Raw genomic sequence first — 16,948 nt, forward strand, 5'->3', positions numbered from 1 at the left:
AGTGACTAGCGAATTTGAGTACATGCTCTTCTATTCAAGTTCTGATGAAGTAGCAATACTGAGATTATAAACTGTTATTACTCAATTTATATTTTAAGTAGATCTAAGCATCTGCACTGGTGAGCTGTCTTTGATGTCTTTCTCCCTGGCAGATTCTGGACACGGAGATGGTAGTTAGAACTCCACATAGAGAGACTAGTTCATAGTATATGTAGTTGGCCCATGTGCAGGGACCCCAAGTTTCTATTAAATTATCCCTCACATGCAAGGTTAATGAGGACGACCAGAGAATGTCTGGAATTCACTTTTAAATAGTATGCTCTACCTCTTTCAATCTGACAGTCTAGAGACTCCTTTTACTTCCCATGTTCCACATAAAAGGTAAGATAAAAGCAAGAAAAAATTGGTTGAAAAAAACAATATGAGTACAGTTGTGTCCGTGGCACCTCCATATTTGCAAAAGAGTTCCAATTTTCCACAAATGATCTGGAAATTCATAGGTTTATGTTGAACATAAACAGAGCTTTAAACTTGCAGTCTAGTCAAAAAGCAGGGCAAAGAAATGGCAACTCCTTTTAATGACAAGAATTTCCTAAACTTGAAAATGGAATTTATCGTTTTCATGGAGAGTTAATGGTGATAAATCTGTACCTTGATATTCTACACATGAATCTTATTTAAAACAAAATACATACATTTGAAATTATACTAATATAAAAGAAAAAAATCATTATTTTACAGCAGTAGGTTGTATTTTGAAGAACGTAAATTACATAGATAGTATGTGAAGTTTATCTTAGCTGTTGACATTTTTGTCATTTGACTGCATTATTTTTATAATGATCCCATGAGGTCTAAAATGTCATAGTAAGCCTCTAAAGTATTTGTATCACACAAGCAGTAGATATTTGATAAGTGTTTTTTTGTTGATGATTAAAATAAGCTTTAAGAGGAATTTTCATTTCTGTTATGTGTGGAATTAATAAAGACAATCCTATAAATTAGTGAGATTTCTCTATTTAAGTGAGGATAACATTTTATTCTATAAAATGAAAGTAATTGCCTCTAATTATCATAGGCAATGCTATTAGTGTCTTCTAAAAATATTTACCTTATAAAATCATATTGTCTCCATTTTATAGAAAAAACTATAACAAATCCTGAGAAAGTATTTATGATGAACATCTTCGGCTACACAGTGACTTCTGACCTAATGAGGGTTAATCTTAGATTTTTAAGGAACACAGATTTTTGAATTGGAAGGATCCTTAAAAAGTACCCAATCTGAACGCCTCATTTTATACATGAGGAAAATGAAGAGAGATGTTATAGAGCTAATAAGTGGCAGATAAGATAGTCCTTATGATTCACAAATGCAAGTATAATTTATTGTTTCAAGAATATTCTTAGTTATTTTCAAAGTAAAATTTACATGAGTATATCACTTTGTATTCCTTCATAAGTATATTTTATTATAGATCACCAAGGGTGGTGATTTTACTTGCCTTGGCTGTATTCAGAAAGTTTTCCGGATTGCTCACATTGTTTATCCATGTCATAGTATTTGAGATATTAACTATACAACCCATGCCTATTTGCTGCATCTTAATAGGACAAAAAAGATGCAAAGTTTCACTCTGAAATAATTTATGGACTTTTATATTGCATAAATGTGTATTTTCATATGTTTCCCAAATAGCTCATAAAGCACCATCAACAACCTCCCATTATTCTCCCTCCAACATATAGGATATACAAGGGGAAGACAGTACTCCTTTTTTACATGTAATCCAAATGACCAAAAAAGCCTTAAAATATCTTAAGCCCCAATCCACTATTACTGCTCAATCTAGGGGTTCGTATCATCTCTAGTATGTTACTACGCATCCATACAAAAGATATTTCGCTAAATGTACTAATATACCAAATCCAAAATAGTTCATCTCTTCAAAATGAAGCAGGAATTTAGAAATAATAATGCGACACCTATATGACCCATCCAACCAATGACTTCATGATGTCTTTCTTTATGGAGAATTGTGTCTTTGTTCCTAAAACATTACCAGCACAAGGTAGAAAAAAAAATTTTTTTTAACTTGAAACACTTCAAACAAAATATCATCCTGGGAATATATGAATTTCTTTTTATTATGCAAATAATGGACCTTTTCTTATTACTAAGGACACTCCAGTCAAATAAACATTTTCTTGTACATACCATATTCATAGAAGCATCTTCATATTTTATACAGTTATTTATCAAAGTATCAAAATTTTTTCTTCTGTATGCTCACCTGATCAGAAAAGAAGTCACTGTTATCTTCCAGGTATTTACTGAAAGGGTTGGGCTCATAGATTTCCTCCTCTTTTCTCAGTAATATTTTGGATTTTACAGGTACTGGGCGAATTACTCCAGGTTTAGTCTTCATGAATGTTAAATAAAATTTTAAAAAATAAAGAAATAAATGGCATTAAAATGAATGAATATGTGTACTGTTAAGTCATCCAAATGTTCTCACAAAAATTTTTAATTTTTTAAAGTTTAAAATGATTTTACCAATACATAAAAGCAGCCTAGAAATCAAATGATTTTCACCGATAACTTTAAAATTAACTGTTACAGCAGTTAACTAATAAATATCTACTATCCAATGTTCAAAATGCAAAAACCTTCCTCATTTATCTAGCCAAATGTGTTCCTATATCCTCACTGGTCATTCAGTCAACAAATATTTCATTTAACAGATATTTATGGAGAGTGTCCTTAATGGCAGGCAGCTTTCTCATTCTGGGCATGGTAGGAGAGATGAATTTGGCACAAGCCACCAAGCCTTTAAGATTTTATTTTTCTGGAAAACAACTCCCATGCCCCAACATCCACAGAGCTGGCCCCCAGAAACCAGGTTCGTACTAAGTCTGATGAAACCAGGGATGGCCTTCTGACCTAAGGGGGGTGGTTAGAGTAAGACTTTCTCTTCCATGAATGTAGAATAGGAATTCAGACCGCTCTGCAATTACTTGGGAAGATTGAAATTATAATATGTCAATTTGCAAGCTATGGGAAAGCCTCAATTTGCCATAAAAAGCGGATCAGATAAGATCAAGAAGGACAGCAAAGTGCATGGGGAGCCTAAGGAGGAGAGACAGGGGCTTTCCAGAATGGAATTCTAAAACATTCCTGGGGCCCCGCTGATTTTTCGTTTCCTGAGGCTTCCTAAGAATTTCCTTTTCTTTCACACAAGATCTCCTTCTTTTTAAAACTTACAACTTCCGTAACTTGCAACCAAAAGAGTTTTACCTAATGGACCAGTAATTCAAGACTCATAAACTTGTACCCAATGTCAGTTTGATGAGAAAGAGAGAAATCTACTTTGGGGCAATTTCAGAGTGATGTTTCACAAACACCAAAATCTCGTTACACTGTAAAATGTCACAAAATGATTGATAAGTTTACAAAAATACTCCAAACAAGAATTCAATAAAAAGTTGTGACACTTTTCCTGGTTAAGCATTTTGCTGCAATCATTCTTCTCAACCCCATTTCCTTTCAGAAAATAGTAAATTAGTTCTCCTCAGTAAATGCTGATACTCACAACTTAAGCCTTAAGGGACTACATCTATCTCTCTGCTCTATAAACCACCTGATATATTTTGAGGCTTGAATAAATGCTATTCTGCAATACTTTCTTCAATCGATATTTTCCCAGTTGTCTTTCATATTTATGCCAACTGGGGAAGTAAAGTGTGAGAGAAGTCTTTATCGTCCCCAGGCTAAGAAATATCTCCTACTTAAGAAACTCTTATTTCTCTCAAGAGGGAAAAATGTGCAAGTAACATCCAATTATGTATTAAGTCGCAGAGTTGAGTATACATATGAGAGCAGTATCCCTCCAGTAAACTCAACACAAGAACAAAGCGTAGGCAGCTACTGATTTCTATAACCATCTATAATAAGGGAGATGCCTGATATTTGGGTCATGATCTTAAGTTGTCCAGATTTCCTGTCTCTCTTTTCCACTTGACTTACTGTTTCATTTCCGTTTCCGTCCCCTACTCCTGTACCTTCTCATTCTCTCCACTCCTTTGTGTGGTAGGAAATCAATACAGCTCTAGTACCCTGGGCCTACCAGGTTTTAAAACCAACATGGAGCTTTAGGAGCTAAGTTTGGTGGCAGTATGCAGAAAGATGAAAGCAGAGAGGAGAAGTCTGACTCAGAGCACTTGATATGCTAAGAATCCCTCTGCCAGAGCAACATGGCTACCTGACTGGTTGTATTGCCAGCAGACTGATGATTTGGGTTATCCTCACCTGGAGACTTTCACTCAGATCTTCTCTCCTGGGAGAGAGACCCAGCAAAGAGACTCTTCTGGATATTCAGTATCAGAATCAATTACTAATGTTTCATAATTGTTTTTGTTCCAGCCTTTATGCTCCTTAGTTCCTGTGAATTTCCCAAATTTGGTGGTTGTCTGTTAATTTGACAATAATTCTTTCCCTATTTCCTCTACTCTACTGGATGTTGCACATGCTCTTTTCTTTGATTTTGTCCCGAGTCTTGGTCTACCTGAAGTCTCTGAGTCTCCCTCATTCTAGTTTGCCCAGTTGGCCTTGGTATAGTTGCCCTGATTCTTACACTGTATTTATCTCCTCTTCCTCCAGTCCTATTTTTTCTCCCACACCTTCATTTGTTGTTACTCAGTAGTATTTTACAGACATGGAAGCCAAATTACACACAAGAAGACTAGGCATAGTTTGCCTTTGACATGTTCCTATTTCCCATTCTGTGAACTTGAACCATAACCTCCACACCTAACTATTTCTCAGTATTTAGTCAGTATGGTCAAGTTGGAAATTAAACACTAGTGGTCCCATTCTAAACCTCACACATGCTCCATAAATCATGGTACATGAACAAATCATGTTTGTGGCAACCTCTGCACCTTGCTCACACCATTTCACATGCTTTGAAATCAATTTCAAAATCCTTGAAGATTCATTGCAGATAATGACACCATCATTATTCTGTAGATCCAGATTCTGTATCTTATCTCTATGTGATCAGGCTCTATAGTCTCTATCATAGGTAGATTATCTCATCAATTCCCTATAAACAACCCTGTGAGAGGCTTAGAGAGAATAAGCCACATGTCAAAGCCAAACAGTTAATATAGGAAGAACTCAACATTTAAATTCAGTGCAGATCCAGTCATCGAACCCATGATTTTAACTACTCCTATGCGTATTGCAGAGACAGACAAACAGACAGAAATTTAAAATCATTTTTAAATACCCACCTCTATAATTTCCTCTGTCCAATCAATAACAAAGCCCTAGTATTTTTATATTTGTGATTCTTTTTAAATTCATTGCTTCTGCTTTCTTTCTTTCCTTCTTTGTAATATTTTTTTCAGTTTTCCAAGATTCATTTTTTTTTAATGCACCACACCCAGTGCTTTATGCAATATGTGCCCTCCTTAATACCCACCCCAGGCTCACCCAACCCACACCACCTCCCTTCCAAAACCCTCAGTTATTTCTCAGAGCCCACGGTCTATCATGGCTTATCTCCCCCTCCGATTTCCCCCAACTCACTTTTCCTCTCCAATTCCCAGTGTCCTCTGTGTTATGTTTTATTTCTAATGTCCATTGCCACATCCTTGATGTTGGCCAATGTTACTCCATTCAGTATCAATTTACCTTTTTTTTTTTCATTAGTCTTACTCAATACAGTTTTTCTTTCCTTTAGCATGGCAAAATGTTCCTGCAAAAGAGCACTCCTAAAACACTGTAGGATGTGAAGTTTTCCTATTCGATATACACATCCATAAATCTTCCCTTCACCTCTATATATACGCATATGCACCCTACACCATATCCTACATCATAAAGGGCTCTGTGGTTTGCATGGCCAAGACATCAAAATTTGTACTGATGTCTCTCTACAGACTTGGTTAAAAATACAGTCACAAAAAACAGCATGATGTTGCTGGGAGGAGAGCAAGCAGGAAACAGATTTTAATTTTTGCACTAGTGTTAAAAGACTGTATGACCTGGAAAAAGCTATTCAACCGGCCTGGACGTTCTGCTAAAGGATTATAATTGTCCATGATTAGGTCCTTTAATAATGAATAATGGCACATTTTATTATTTATATTCCTTTCCTCTCAGGTATCATACCACATAGAGTTTTTACATAAGTCTTATTTCTGTATATTCAAATCCATCCCCCAAACAAGGGTCCCAAGGTGCTTTTAGGACATCTATACAATAGCCTAAGTAAAGCAACTGGCTCTGTTGCTGGTACATGCAAGGCTTCCCTGGAATATTAGTTAACTTCCTCTCTGCTCTTCCTAATTCCCGTTACTAATGTCAAACAATTATGTAATCTACACTTGTTGAAGACTAAATTGCAACACAGAGTAAACTAATGGATCTATCCAAATAAGATGTCTTTTAACACCTTGCCACTCAGAATGGGCTATGTAAACCAGTACCATCGGTGTCACTTGAGAACCTGTTAGAAGTGCCAGATCTCAGGCCCTACCCCAGACCTACTGAATCATAATCTGAGTTTTCACAAAATCCCTAGGTGATTCATGTGCACTCAACTAGAACTCTTTCCATTTAAACGCTGTGCCGCCTGCCTAAAGATAGATCTTCCTTGGTCTGCCATTTTAGAGACATCTGTTCAACCTTGAGCTTCTACCTCCAGACTAAAAGAGAGGCTTTAGAAGAGACTGTCTATTATTGGTTTCTAATCTACATTGCATCCTTGCACACACCCACTGATATTTTCAAACTTGAAGTAGACCTTTGCTCTCTAATTCTGGTAAAACTAATTGGCTAGGTTTGTGTATAAACAAAAATAAAGGAAATTAGATGAATCAAGTTAGAAGAGTCTATTAAAGTGAGCTCCTGTAAGACTGTCATTGCAGCAACAAAACTAGTCCCAACTGGCTCTTCTTTCATTTTTATCTGCTATGGAATCCATAGATCCAGCTAGACTCATGACTAATACACACAAATGTTATTCTTATGAGGCCAGGAAAAGCAACTCCCTAATTTTCTTACCAGCCTAAATGGGGAAATAAAAACAGGCAATGACTCCCACAGTTAACACAAAAAAAGCACAGAAAGAATAACAAAAAGTTTCTCTAAATGCCAAATTTCAATTCATCATGATGAACCTCCTGAGAACTGACCTACACAGGATGTAAGCCATCTTTGAAGTGCCCCAAAGACAAAATAACCATTGTTTTGGATCTCTGAAGCACATGTCTATCAGATACTCTCTGGAGCCATTTTGCCAATCGGACCTCGTCTATGTCAGGAACTATAGTGTCTATAACCCTTGTTCTCAGACAGCTGGCATTCAGTTCAGTATAACACAGAATAGTCACACTAGGAGTCAAGTCATGTCTCTTGAATCCTCTCAGAGCTCTCTAATGCCTCACTTTCTCACTTAGAGTGAAAGCCAAAACCTTTGTCATGCCTGTGAGGTAATGCCTACCAAGTGCTATCTGACCTAATCTTTCTGATGCCTAATGAGACTCTCCCTTCTCCATCTTATCTGCTGCTACTGTCCCTCTCACCCCCTCATGCTCTCCATCCTAGCACAGACACCATGATGCCCTGTCCCCTGAGAGTTTGCACTTGGGCTCTTTACTTTTTCCAGAAGTCATTTCTCCCTGGAATGCTGATATCCCTGGAATGCTGATATTTTTTTTCCATAGAACTTATCACAATCTGACATTTGTTTATGTGTTTATTTTTTTTTTTTCTCCACTAGAATATAAGATTTGTGAGGCCAGAGATGATGACTTTGCTCACTGTTGTATTTCCAACATGCAGAACTGTGTCTGGATCCTAGAAGGTACTAAATAAATAACTGAAGAATGAATAAATTAATTGACAGGCAGAAGCAGCCCAGGATGCTGGCTATTATCCAATATGGAGACCTCAAGGAGTGTTGCTTGCCAGCTTGGTGTCCCCCATTACTTTTTCTGGATTAATATTTTTATTTGGGTATAACCCAAGAAGAGAGAACTCTTCAGGATAGAAGATCCATACTGTCTTTCCCCAAGAGAAGACCAGAAGAAGGAAAGTGGGTTAGTGAGTTCCACCCTTAGAGATAAGAATAGAGGCTGAAATTCCCAGCTCTGATGGATATAAGAATTCAAAGCCAGGGATCAGTTCTTTAGGGACTTACAAGATTTTAAACTTCTTCATTAAAAAAAAAAAAAAAGTTGTTGTTTTTCCCCTTATATGCTTATGGTGATAAGCAATAAAATTTTTAATACCAAAAGACAATGATATCATCTTTTTTGGAGAATTTAAGAGTGGGGTGGGACTAAAGATATCACATTTAAACCTTCTGCTAATCTTGAGGGAGAAAATGCCCAAGAGCATATGGAGTCTCTAGAGGCTGGTGGCAGGTTTTAATGGCCCACACAGGGCACTGCTCTGAGGCTGCTATTAATTTGTGTTTATAACTCAATGAATATACATTTATGCTTCAACAGTACTACTCAGGGGCACCGTAAAAATAAATATTGCTTCTGTCCTTTGGGACTTACAATCATAATTCTATGACAAGTTGGTACTGCCTCTGGCTTGAGACCAAAGTTGAAAATTAACTGCCAGCACTGACCTAGAGAATCCATTATCAATATCTTAAAATAATGGCTGCTGAGAGCAACCTCATTCTCAAATTAGTAATTGCAACTAGTGGACTGTTTTCAATTGCCTTTAATGACGGTCATAAGCTCCGCAGTGGTTGTGATGAGGGAAGAAAAGAAATAAAGAACAAGGTGTCAGTGTTCATGGATTTATTTTTATCTTTTTAAAGAAATAAAATGTAAAATAAAAAAGCAAGAAAGTAATAAAACACTGGATATAGAAACCTTGGTGAGTTTGGCTAGGAGTTCTAATCTGGTGGATCCAAGAGCTTGTGAAAGTACCCCATGTTTCTTTTACCCATTTGCTTCAGTTTGGTCTTTAGTCTTTAGTGTTTTATGTATATACATATATATTTTAGAATTTCTGTAGCAACAAGCTCATAGAAACTCAAAAACATTCTACCAGTCAAGACTGTTGACAAAAGCAGTATGCTCTAAATTATTTAGCTTACTCACTCCTTCAATTAATAAACCTTTATTAGCTTTCTTTCTTTCTCAACAAACAATATTATATACTTGAAGCAAATATGTAAGCATTTTTCCCCTCCAATAAATATCTCAGATTTCAAAACACTCTAGTGCAGAGCAAAGTTGCCAAGATTCAGTAGGAAAAGAACAGATTTTTATACCACCCATTAGCTATGGGACTGCTGTAATATGCATGACAGAACTTTGTAAAGGAAAAACAACATAGAATGAATGTGAAAGGGGAAAAAAAACTTTCCTTTTTCCTATTTTTGCATTTATAATATAGAATATTGATTCTAAATGATCTGCACCATCCAGGAAAGTACCTACCTGATATGCTTTAAAAAAAATTACAGTTACTATGATAGCTGTATAAAAACAAATATATGGGAGTCCCCTGGGTGGTTCAGTCAGTTAAGCCATTGCCTTCAGCTCAGGTCGTGATCCCAGGGTCCTGGGATCAAGACCCTCATCAGGCTCCCTGCTCAGTGGAGAGCCTGTCTCTCCCTCTCCCTCTGCCTGCTGCTCTGCCTACTTGTGCTCTCTCTATCTTTCTGTCAATTAAATAAATAAAATCTTAAAAAATATATATGTAGTATTTCAATTCTTATAAACTATATCCCATAGCTCAAAAAATATTTTGTGGAACGTGTACAACACAGGTTGGTTGAATTGAAATATTTCGATGGTTAAAGAAAAGACAATAGCATGATTCAAACCTCAGGAGGCATATATGATGAATGCTGTAGAACTTAAGTATGTTGTGTCAAGGAAAACTGGTCAAGGACAAACCACCCTTAAGCCTGAGGAAGACATCAATTCTACACAAAAGCTTTCAGGGCTGCATTTTCTGAACAACAGTGACCTCAAGGGCCCTCAGAAAGATGACTCATGCCTCACTAAAGCAGGACACATCAGCTGGCATTCAGAACTGGGAACAAAGTATCTGAAAGCTTACCCACTCTTCTTTATAGTGTTCCAGTAAGCTGCATTTTGCTTTTACCTGTATGTAGCCATGTGGCTTATTTTTTTAACCTATTGTTTTTCCTTTCCAGATTCAGTATTCCATCTCCCGCAACAATGAACATTTCGTAATGGCATTAAATACCAAATGCAAAAGCAAATGTCTTCTAAACAAGGTTCCCCCATCTACCCCCAAGGAAGACCAGTGCTTACCCATTTTGTTGAACCTCATCTATTTTCTCATCCAAAGAAGAGGACCCACCAGCCTCTGTTAACATTGGGATGATTCAGTTCAGGAATTAGGAAAGCTCTGTAAAGGTACCACACCTAGATCCTGGATCCTTCCTTTCCTTTTGCTGCCCTTGTTGTGTTAAGTATGGTACTACTCACAGGGGAGAAATCTCTATACCCAAATTCACCCTACCTATTCTCCTCCTCTTTCATAAGTGCATCTTTATAGGCTATGGGAAAATGCTAGCACGGGGCCCACATGGGAGGTACCCAGCGAAAGTCGTACTTCTGTAGAGGACAAATTTCCCAACTCCTTCATCAACATTTTCTCATTCTTTTTTAATGATCTCAAGTCCATATGATTTTTTTTTTTAAAGTCACACAAAAATAACCACTACTGCTGTAGTGTTAGGCAATCTATTTAAACTGTGAACCTCTGTTTTTTTATCCGAAAAAATATTACCTCAGAGATCATTATTTCTGAGACAAAGACCAACAAACACAAGTCATTTAAAATGGAGATAATTATCTCCGAGATAATATTTCAGAGATCATGTGTGCAATAATAACACCTCCCATATGCACAAGGCTATACTGGCAACTTCAGATCCTATGATACATGAGCCTTGCAATACCCCTACAGGTTGACTGAGTAATTATTCCAACCTCCCATTTTATGGATGAGTATTTCCAATGCCCTCATCTCTTAAGTTCCTTTCTAGTTTTCACATCCTGTGGTGGTGTCTAACAGAAGAAGAGAAGCTGAAGCACAGATTGGTGAACTGGTATCACATGGAGGCCCAGATTATTCTATTATCCTGAGCCTGATACTAAATAGTTTGGTTTCCAGAGTAAATGATGGAAAGATCTTAAGAGTAAGGGGCACAGTCATATTTCTTTTGTTCTTTCAAATGTTGAACTGGAACAGTTGTAATGTTAACAAGTGAATGGTTTAGGCAAGTTGAAAAGAAGAAAGTATGAAAATATTATATACCCTAAAAAGCCAAATGTCAAAAGCAAAATGGTTTCTATATTAAGCTTGTACTACTATGGTGATCTATCTTGGATTTTCACTTCAACCAATTTATTATATTTCTCCCCAAAAACAGGACTAAAATAATTTTAACTAACTACTTATTTTACACAGAACAGAGTATTTACTTATATAATTTAACTATAATCTATCATATGTTCCCAGTAATTTTTATGTGCTACACACACACACTATTTAACAAAAAGCAACATATTATATCAGAATTACCTGTTATATGGCATCTATATTTATATCATAAACATGTACATACACATACACATATGTATACCTAGTTTCATTTTTCAAAGTTATTCTCATCCAAATTATTCAGAACTTAATGTCAAAGAGAGTTTGAGATGACAAATATTGGAAATTCATTCATAGAAAGAAAAAGTTATAATTTCATTCATATTTTATATTACTTAAGAGCAAAAACATCACAAATCCTTAAAGAAGCAAATGTCATACAGCTGTCCTTACTTACAATTATTTCTATTCTATTCTATTTCCCAGTAATGAAAAACAGGGTTAATGCCATGAAACAGAAGTCAAAGTGATTAAACTGAATAATTATATCAATCCAGATGTTCTTTTTTTGTGTGATAAACTTGCTTGATAATAATCCCTTCACAAACCGACCTATATTTCAAGGGAATTTGAGGATTAAAACTTAATTTAAAACTTGGTTAAGATATTCCTTGAACTCTTTAGAGAAAAAGTCTAAAGCAAATGCAAAGAAATTATCATTAAAGTCAGTCAAAGCAATGCTTTGCATTTTTTCTCCCTAAAGAACACAAACTTAGAATTCACAAAACTATTTTATTAGGCAAGAAAAGGCTTATTTATTACATTTACAGTGAGATGATTTTGATATGTCTCTTTTTATGAAATCATTATTTATATTTGCCTCTTTAAAATAGTTTCTTAAAATATTAAGCCAAGAACTGACTTGTATGTATGTGTGTGTGTGTGTATATATATATATATACATACATATACATTTATGTATGTGTATATGTGTGTATATATATAGATACATACATATACACATACATATATATCTATATATACAGATATCTATATTCATACATATAGATATCTATATACATGCATATGTAAGTATATGTGTGTGTATATATATATACATACACATACATACAAGTCAGTTCTTGGCTTAATATTTTGCTCTCAAGAAACAAGTATATCATTACTTTAAATATTAAAATTGTTGTAGTAATATTTCCATATCTAAACTGGGAAACCATTCACTTTATTGTTATTGCAGTGCTTGTTTCCATGGCAACTTCTTCACTCTGTTGGTAATCATGGACTCACAGGTACTAAAGGGGCTTCAAAAGTATGTAATAGAACGTTTTCATTGCTCATTTAGGAAACTGAGGATCAAACTTTCAAACTTTCAAATTTGTGGCTTCCTCACTGCCAGCCCCGTGGCTAGTGTCAAAGCAGAAATAAAAAATGGTTCTTCTGGCCCCATTCTAGCATTCTTTCACCTACACCATCCTGCCAGGTACTATTCTAAACTAACACTAAAATTAGCACACACGCGTGCACGGAAACACATCCCATATATATATACTATATGTATAAACATCAACAAACTCAAGTAGTTTGCTTAAGTTAGGCTACTTTGTGAGTCAAACTATGTTTTTTATGTTTTTTTGTATTACAAATGAAAATATTTTGGCATGATAATGACAAAATGACTTGCTGGCTATGGACCCCCAAAACAATTGCTTAAAAAGGGAAAAAAATCAGTACTAAACAGTGATTTTTGTCTTCTTACATCTCAAACTGCTTTACTACAAATTTTTCTAATTATACTGAAGGTGACTATTGTTCAGGAACTTACAATTATAAATAATAAAAGTTAAAAGATACAAAGACAATCTTTAGTAATATCTATGCAACTTGTTTCATGGTTTCAATTTGACAGCCACTATAAGAATAGAAAATACTGGGCGCCTGGGTGGCTCAGTGGGTTAAGCCGCTGCCTTCGGCTCAGGTCATGATCTCAGGGTCCTGGGATCGAGTCCCACATCGGGCTCTCTGCTCAGCAGGAAGCCTGCTTCCCTCTCTCTCTCTCTCTCTGCCTGCCTCTCCGTCTACTTGTGATCTCTCTCTGTCAAATAAATAAATAAAGTCTTTAAAAAAAAAAAAAAAAAAAAGAATAGAAAATACAAGACGCTATCAGGAAAAATAATTCCATGTAATCAAATTTTCATCTATAAATAACAGATTCTAGAGTCTACATCTGTGTCAACACAGTAGCCAGTAGTCCCTTGTCAGGCTGATGAAATGTGGTTACTTTTTTTTTTTTTTTTTTTTGAAATATGGTTATTCAGAACCAAGTTGTGCTATAAATAGAAAATACACAGCATAGTTCAAAGACTTGGCCCCAAATAAGGAATGTAGAATATCTCAAGTTTATACTGATTATATGTTTGAAAGAGGATTTACATATCATTACATAAAATATATCTTTGAAATTAACGTTCTCTGTGTTTGTCTTGTTTTTTTTGTTTTGGGGTTTGGTTTGGTTTTTTTACTTTTTAATGTGGCTATTAGAAAATCTTAAATTACATATGTGACTTGCATTTATGGTTCACATTCTATTTCTGCTAACCATTACTGATCTAAACCATTCACGTGCTAACCTTCCTGTCTGAAATATCCCATTGCTCATGTTTTAAAATCCAGAACATGCCCTACATTATCAAATGCGACCTGCCCTTGAATGCTTTTTAAAAAGCATCTGTCCCATCGGGAATCGAGCACTCTCCTTCTATAAATTGCAAAAGCATCTTGCTTCTGACCCCACCCATATCATTCCAGTCCCACTACTAAGATTCAAGTTCCTAGCAATCGGTCTATGTACAATTTTATGTATGTTCGGAAGCCGCTTCAGTAAAGAATCAGTAAATTTTTGTTAGACAAGTAAGCAAATATATGTAGTACATATATTCTCAGTTCGCTTTCTCTCAAAGCTGTCTTGAGAGGTCAGAATTTTCTAAAATAGGTTCATGACTTAATAAGAGGATACATACCAGCTGATTGTCAGATACTGTAGAGGATGGCGAGGATAGGTTTGCCTGCAAAATTTGAAACATGGTGTTCATTTAGTGAAATTCATAATTTAACAAATATCTATATTTTTAAGTTTTTTGAAGTTCTTTTATTATTAAAGAATACACGTCCACTATAGGATTTTAAAAAGTATAAGGTAAAAGGAAAAACATCATTATGTCACCAAAAAATGATGTGAACATGCTTGGTACATTGCCTTACAAACAAGGAATAAGATGTTTTATGTGTTACTTTTCCTTAACATCTTAATATAAGTACTATCATAAAACATCAAAATTTCTTCAAGATGACATAATATTTCAGTCTCTGTATATACTGCACATTTTACCTAAACATACTAGCATTGGTGGATGTTTAAATTTGTTTACAGCAAATTGACACAACAGATTTTTTTCTTAAAGTATCTTTATATATGAAGGAAAGCATAACAAAATTTTCATGATTTGGAAAGAAACAATTTAGTTTAAAAAAAAAACTATTTGCAATCAAAGGGGAGGCTAATATCATTTCTTCCTTCTTGGTTCCTGAACTTCACTCCTTCCATCTGGATTTAGTTTCCTTCTTACTGAAGTAAATGTTGCAGTAGTTCTGCCACACCCTACTGTCATGGACTATGCCTGCCAACGTTTTTACTTTTGTGCTCATTCTTGAATGAGAGTCCAACTGGATATAGAATTCTAGGTTCAGAGTTATTTTCTCTCAGCATTTCTAAGACACTGTCCCATGGCTCTGGCTTCTGTCAGTGTTGTCAGTCTAAATGTCCTACCTTGGTGGATTGTTTGTCTTCACACTTGGTAAGCGATTAATACTTTCCTCCATGGGGCACCTGGGTGGCTCAGCTGGTTAAGCATCTGACTCTTGATTTCGGCTCAGTTTGTGATCTCAGGGTCATGATCTCAAGGTTGTGAGATTGAGCCCCCTGTGTTAGGCTTTGCACTCAGCGCAGATTCTCCTTGTCCCTCTCCCTCTGCTCCTCCCCCAACTCATGCTCTCACTCTATCTCTGAAATAAATAAAATCTTAAAAAAAAAAAAAACTTTTTTCCATACATTCTGTTATTTCACCATGCTATATGTGAGGGTGGATTTCTTTTAACGCTTCTTTTTTGAGATTTGGTGTGGTCCATCATTCTGAGTATGTATATCTTTCTTCAGTTCTGGAAAATCTTCTATGAGTAACTCTTCAAATATTGCCTTTCTCACATTATGTCTCATCTCTTCTTAAGAAGATTCTATTAAATATATATTTAGTTTGTTAATCCATCTAATTTCCCTCAATTTCCTTTCATATTTTTATCCCTTCATGCTGCATTCTGCATGGTTTCCACATATACACTTGACAGTTAACTAATTTTTCTTCATTTTTATATTAATACATTCAACATGACAATTGAATTTTATGTTTTAAAGACTTACTTTTACCTTCTGGAAGTTCTACTTGGTTCTTTTTCAAATCTTTCTTATAATATCTATAATTCTTTTTAACTAATTTTAACATTTTTATTTTTTTAATTTAATTTTATTTTTTCAGTGTTCCAAGATTCATTGTTTAACATTTTTAATATGTTTTAGACTTACTAAATAGTGAAAGTTAAAATCTGAGCTCCTGGCTCCTGGGACACAGGTTCTGATGTACCTGTGTTCCACCAAAGCTTTAACTTCTCCACCTGGAACTTCCGTTTCATTTCTGGCATACAGAAGTTTCTTCTTCTTTACTTCAGATTGGGTCACCTAAACATTTTTAATAATTGTGGTTCATCAAGCTTTCTGCATTTAAATGGGAGGCTGGGTTCCACATCAACTCCACCCTCAACTGTGATGGGAAGCGGTCAACATACAAATGCTTAATTATAAATAATAGACTTGCCTGAAATATGATAAAGTGGTGTTCCTAAAATATTCTTTTTGAAACTGCAAATGTTTTCAAGGTGTATTATAAATGTGTCAATATTCTTTTTACTTTCTGAGCTATGAATGATAACTGGGAACTGAGAGTTTAGTGGTTCTTTTGGTATCGCCAAGTATATAGAAGTATGAATCACCAAACATAAGGACAAGGCACCTGTGGTCCTTCTCACACTGTGCCCAATATTGTTTGTTTTCTGCTTTTTGACTCATGCCTTTCTTCACAAGGTCTGTCGCTGCTTGCTGCCATTCATGGTTGCTCTCTGGCAGCAGGGTGTCTTGGCTAAATGCTCCCCATCTCTAATTGCTGGGACCAGGTTAGTGGTTAATGTGCACCAAGGTTTATGGTTATGCTGTGCTGCAGGAAATTGCCTTTCAGAATGTTCATCACATTCAGTCCACCTAGGGTTTTGTTTTTAACCTCATAATGTAATATGAGTAATAATTATTTCCTCTAAAGTCTTCTTTTTTTCTCTCTTAAGTTAATTTCTCATTATTGCAATAGTGAGAGAATTTTCTATGAGCCCCATAAGTTAAGTTAATAGCTTCTATGACATATGCTGAAA

General features: G+C 35.5%; 1 protein-coding gene across 4 annotated transcripts in view; it reads right to left on the reverse strand.

Annotated features, from left to right (window-relative positions):
• The window catches only part of MLIP (muscular LMNA interacting protein), a 250,607-nt gene that overhangs the window by 49,820 nt on the left and 183,839 nt on the right, over nucleotides 1–16,948 (reverse strand). For all 4 annotated transcript variants that reach the window (XM_047733786.1, XM_047733789.1, XM_047733788.1 and 1 more), the window contains 2 exons: nucleotides 14,440–14,484; nucleotides 2,295–2,423 (listed from right to left, as the gene is read on the reverse strand). In XM_047733786.1, coding sequence (XP_047589742.1) covers nucleotides 2,295–2,423; nucleotides 14,440–14,484 — 174 coding nt within the window. The remainder of the gene's footprint in view (nucleotides 1–2,294; nucleotides 2,424–14,439; nucleotides 14,485–16,948) is intronic.

This window comes from Lutra lutra, chromosome 6 (genome assembly GCF_902655055.1).
Source record: "Lutra lutra chromosome 6, mLutLut1.2, whole genome shotgun sequence".
NCBI classification, from domain to species: Eukaryota; Metazoa; Chordata; class Mammalia; order Carnivora; family Mustelidae; genus Lutra; species Lutra lutra.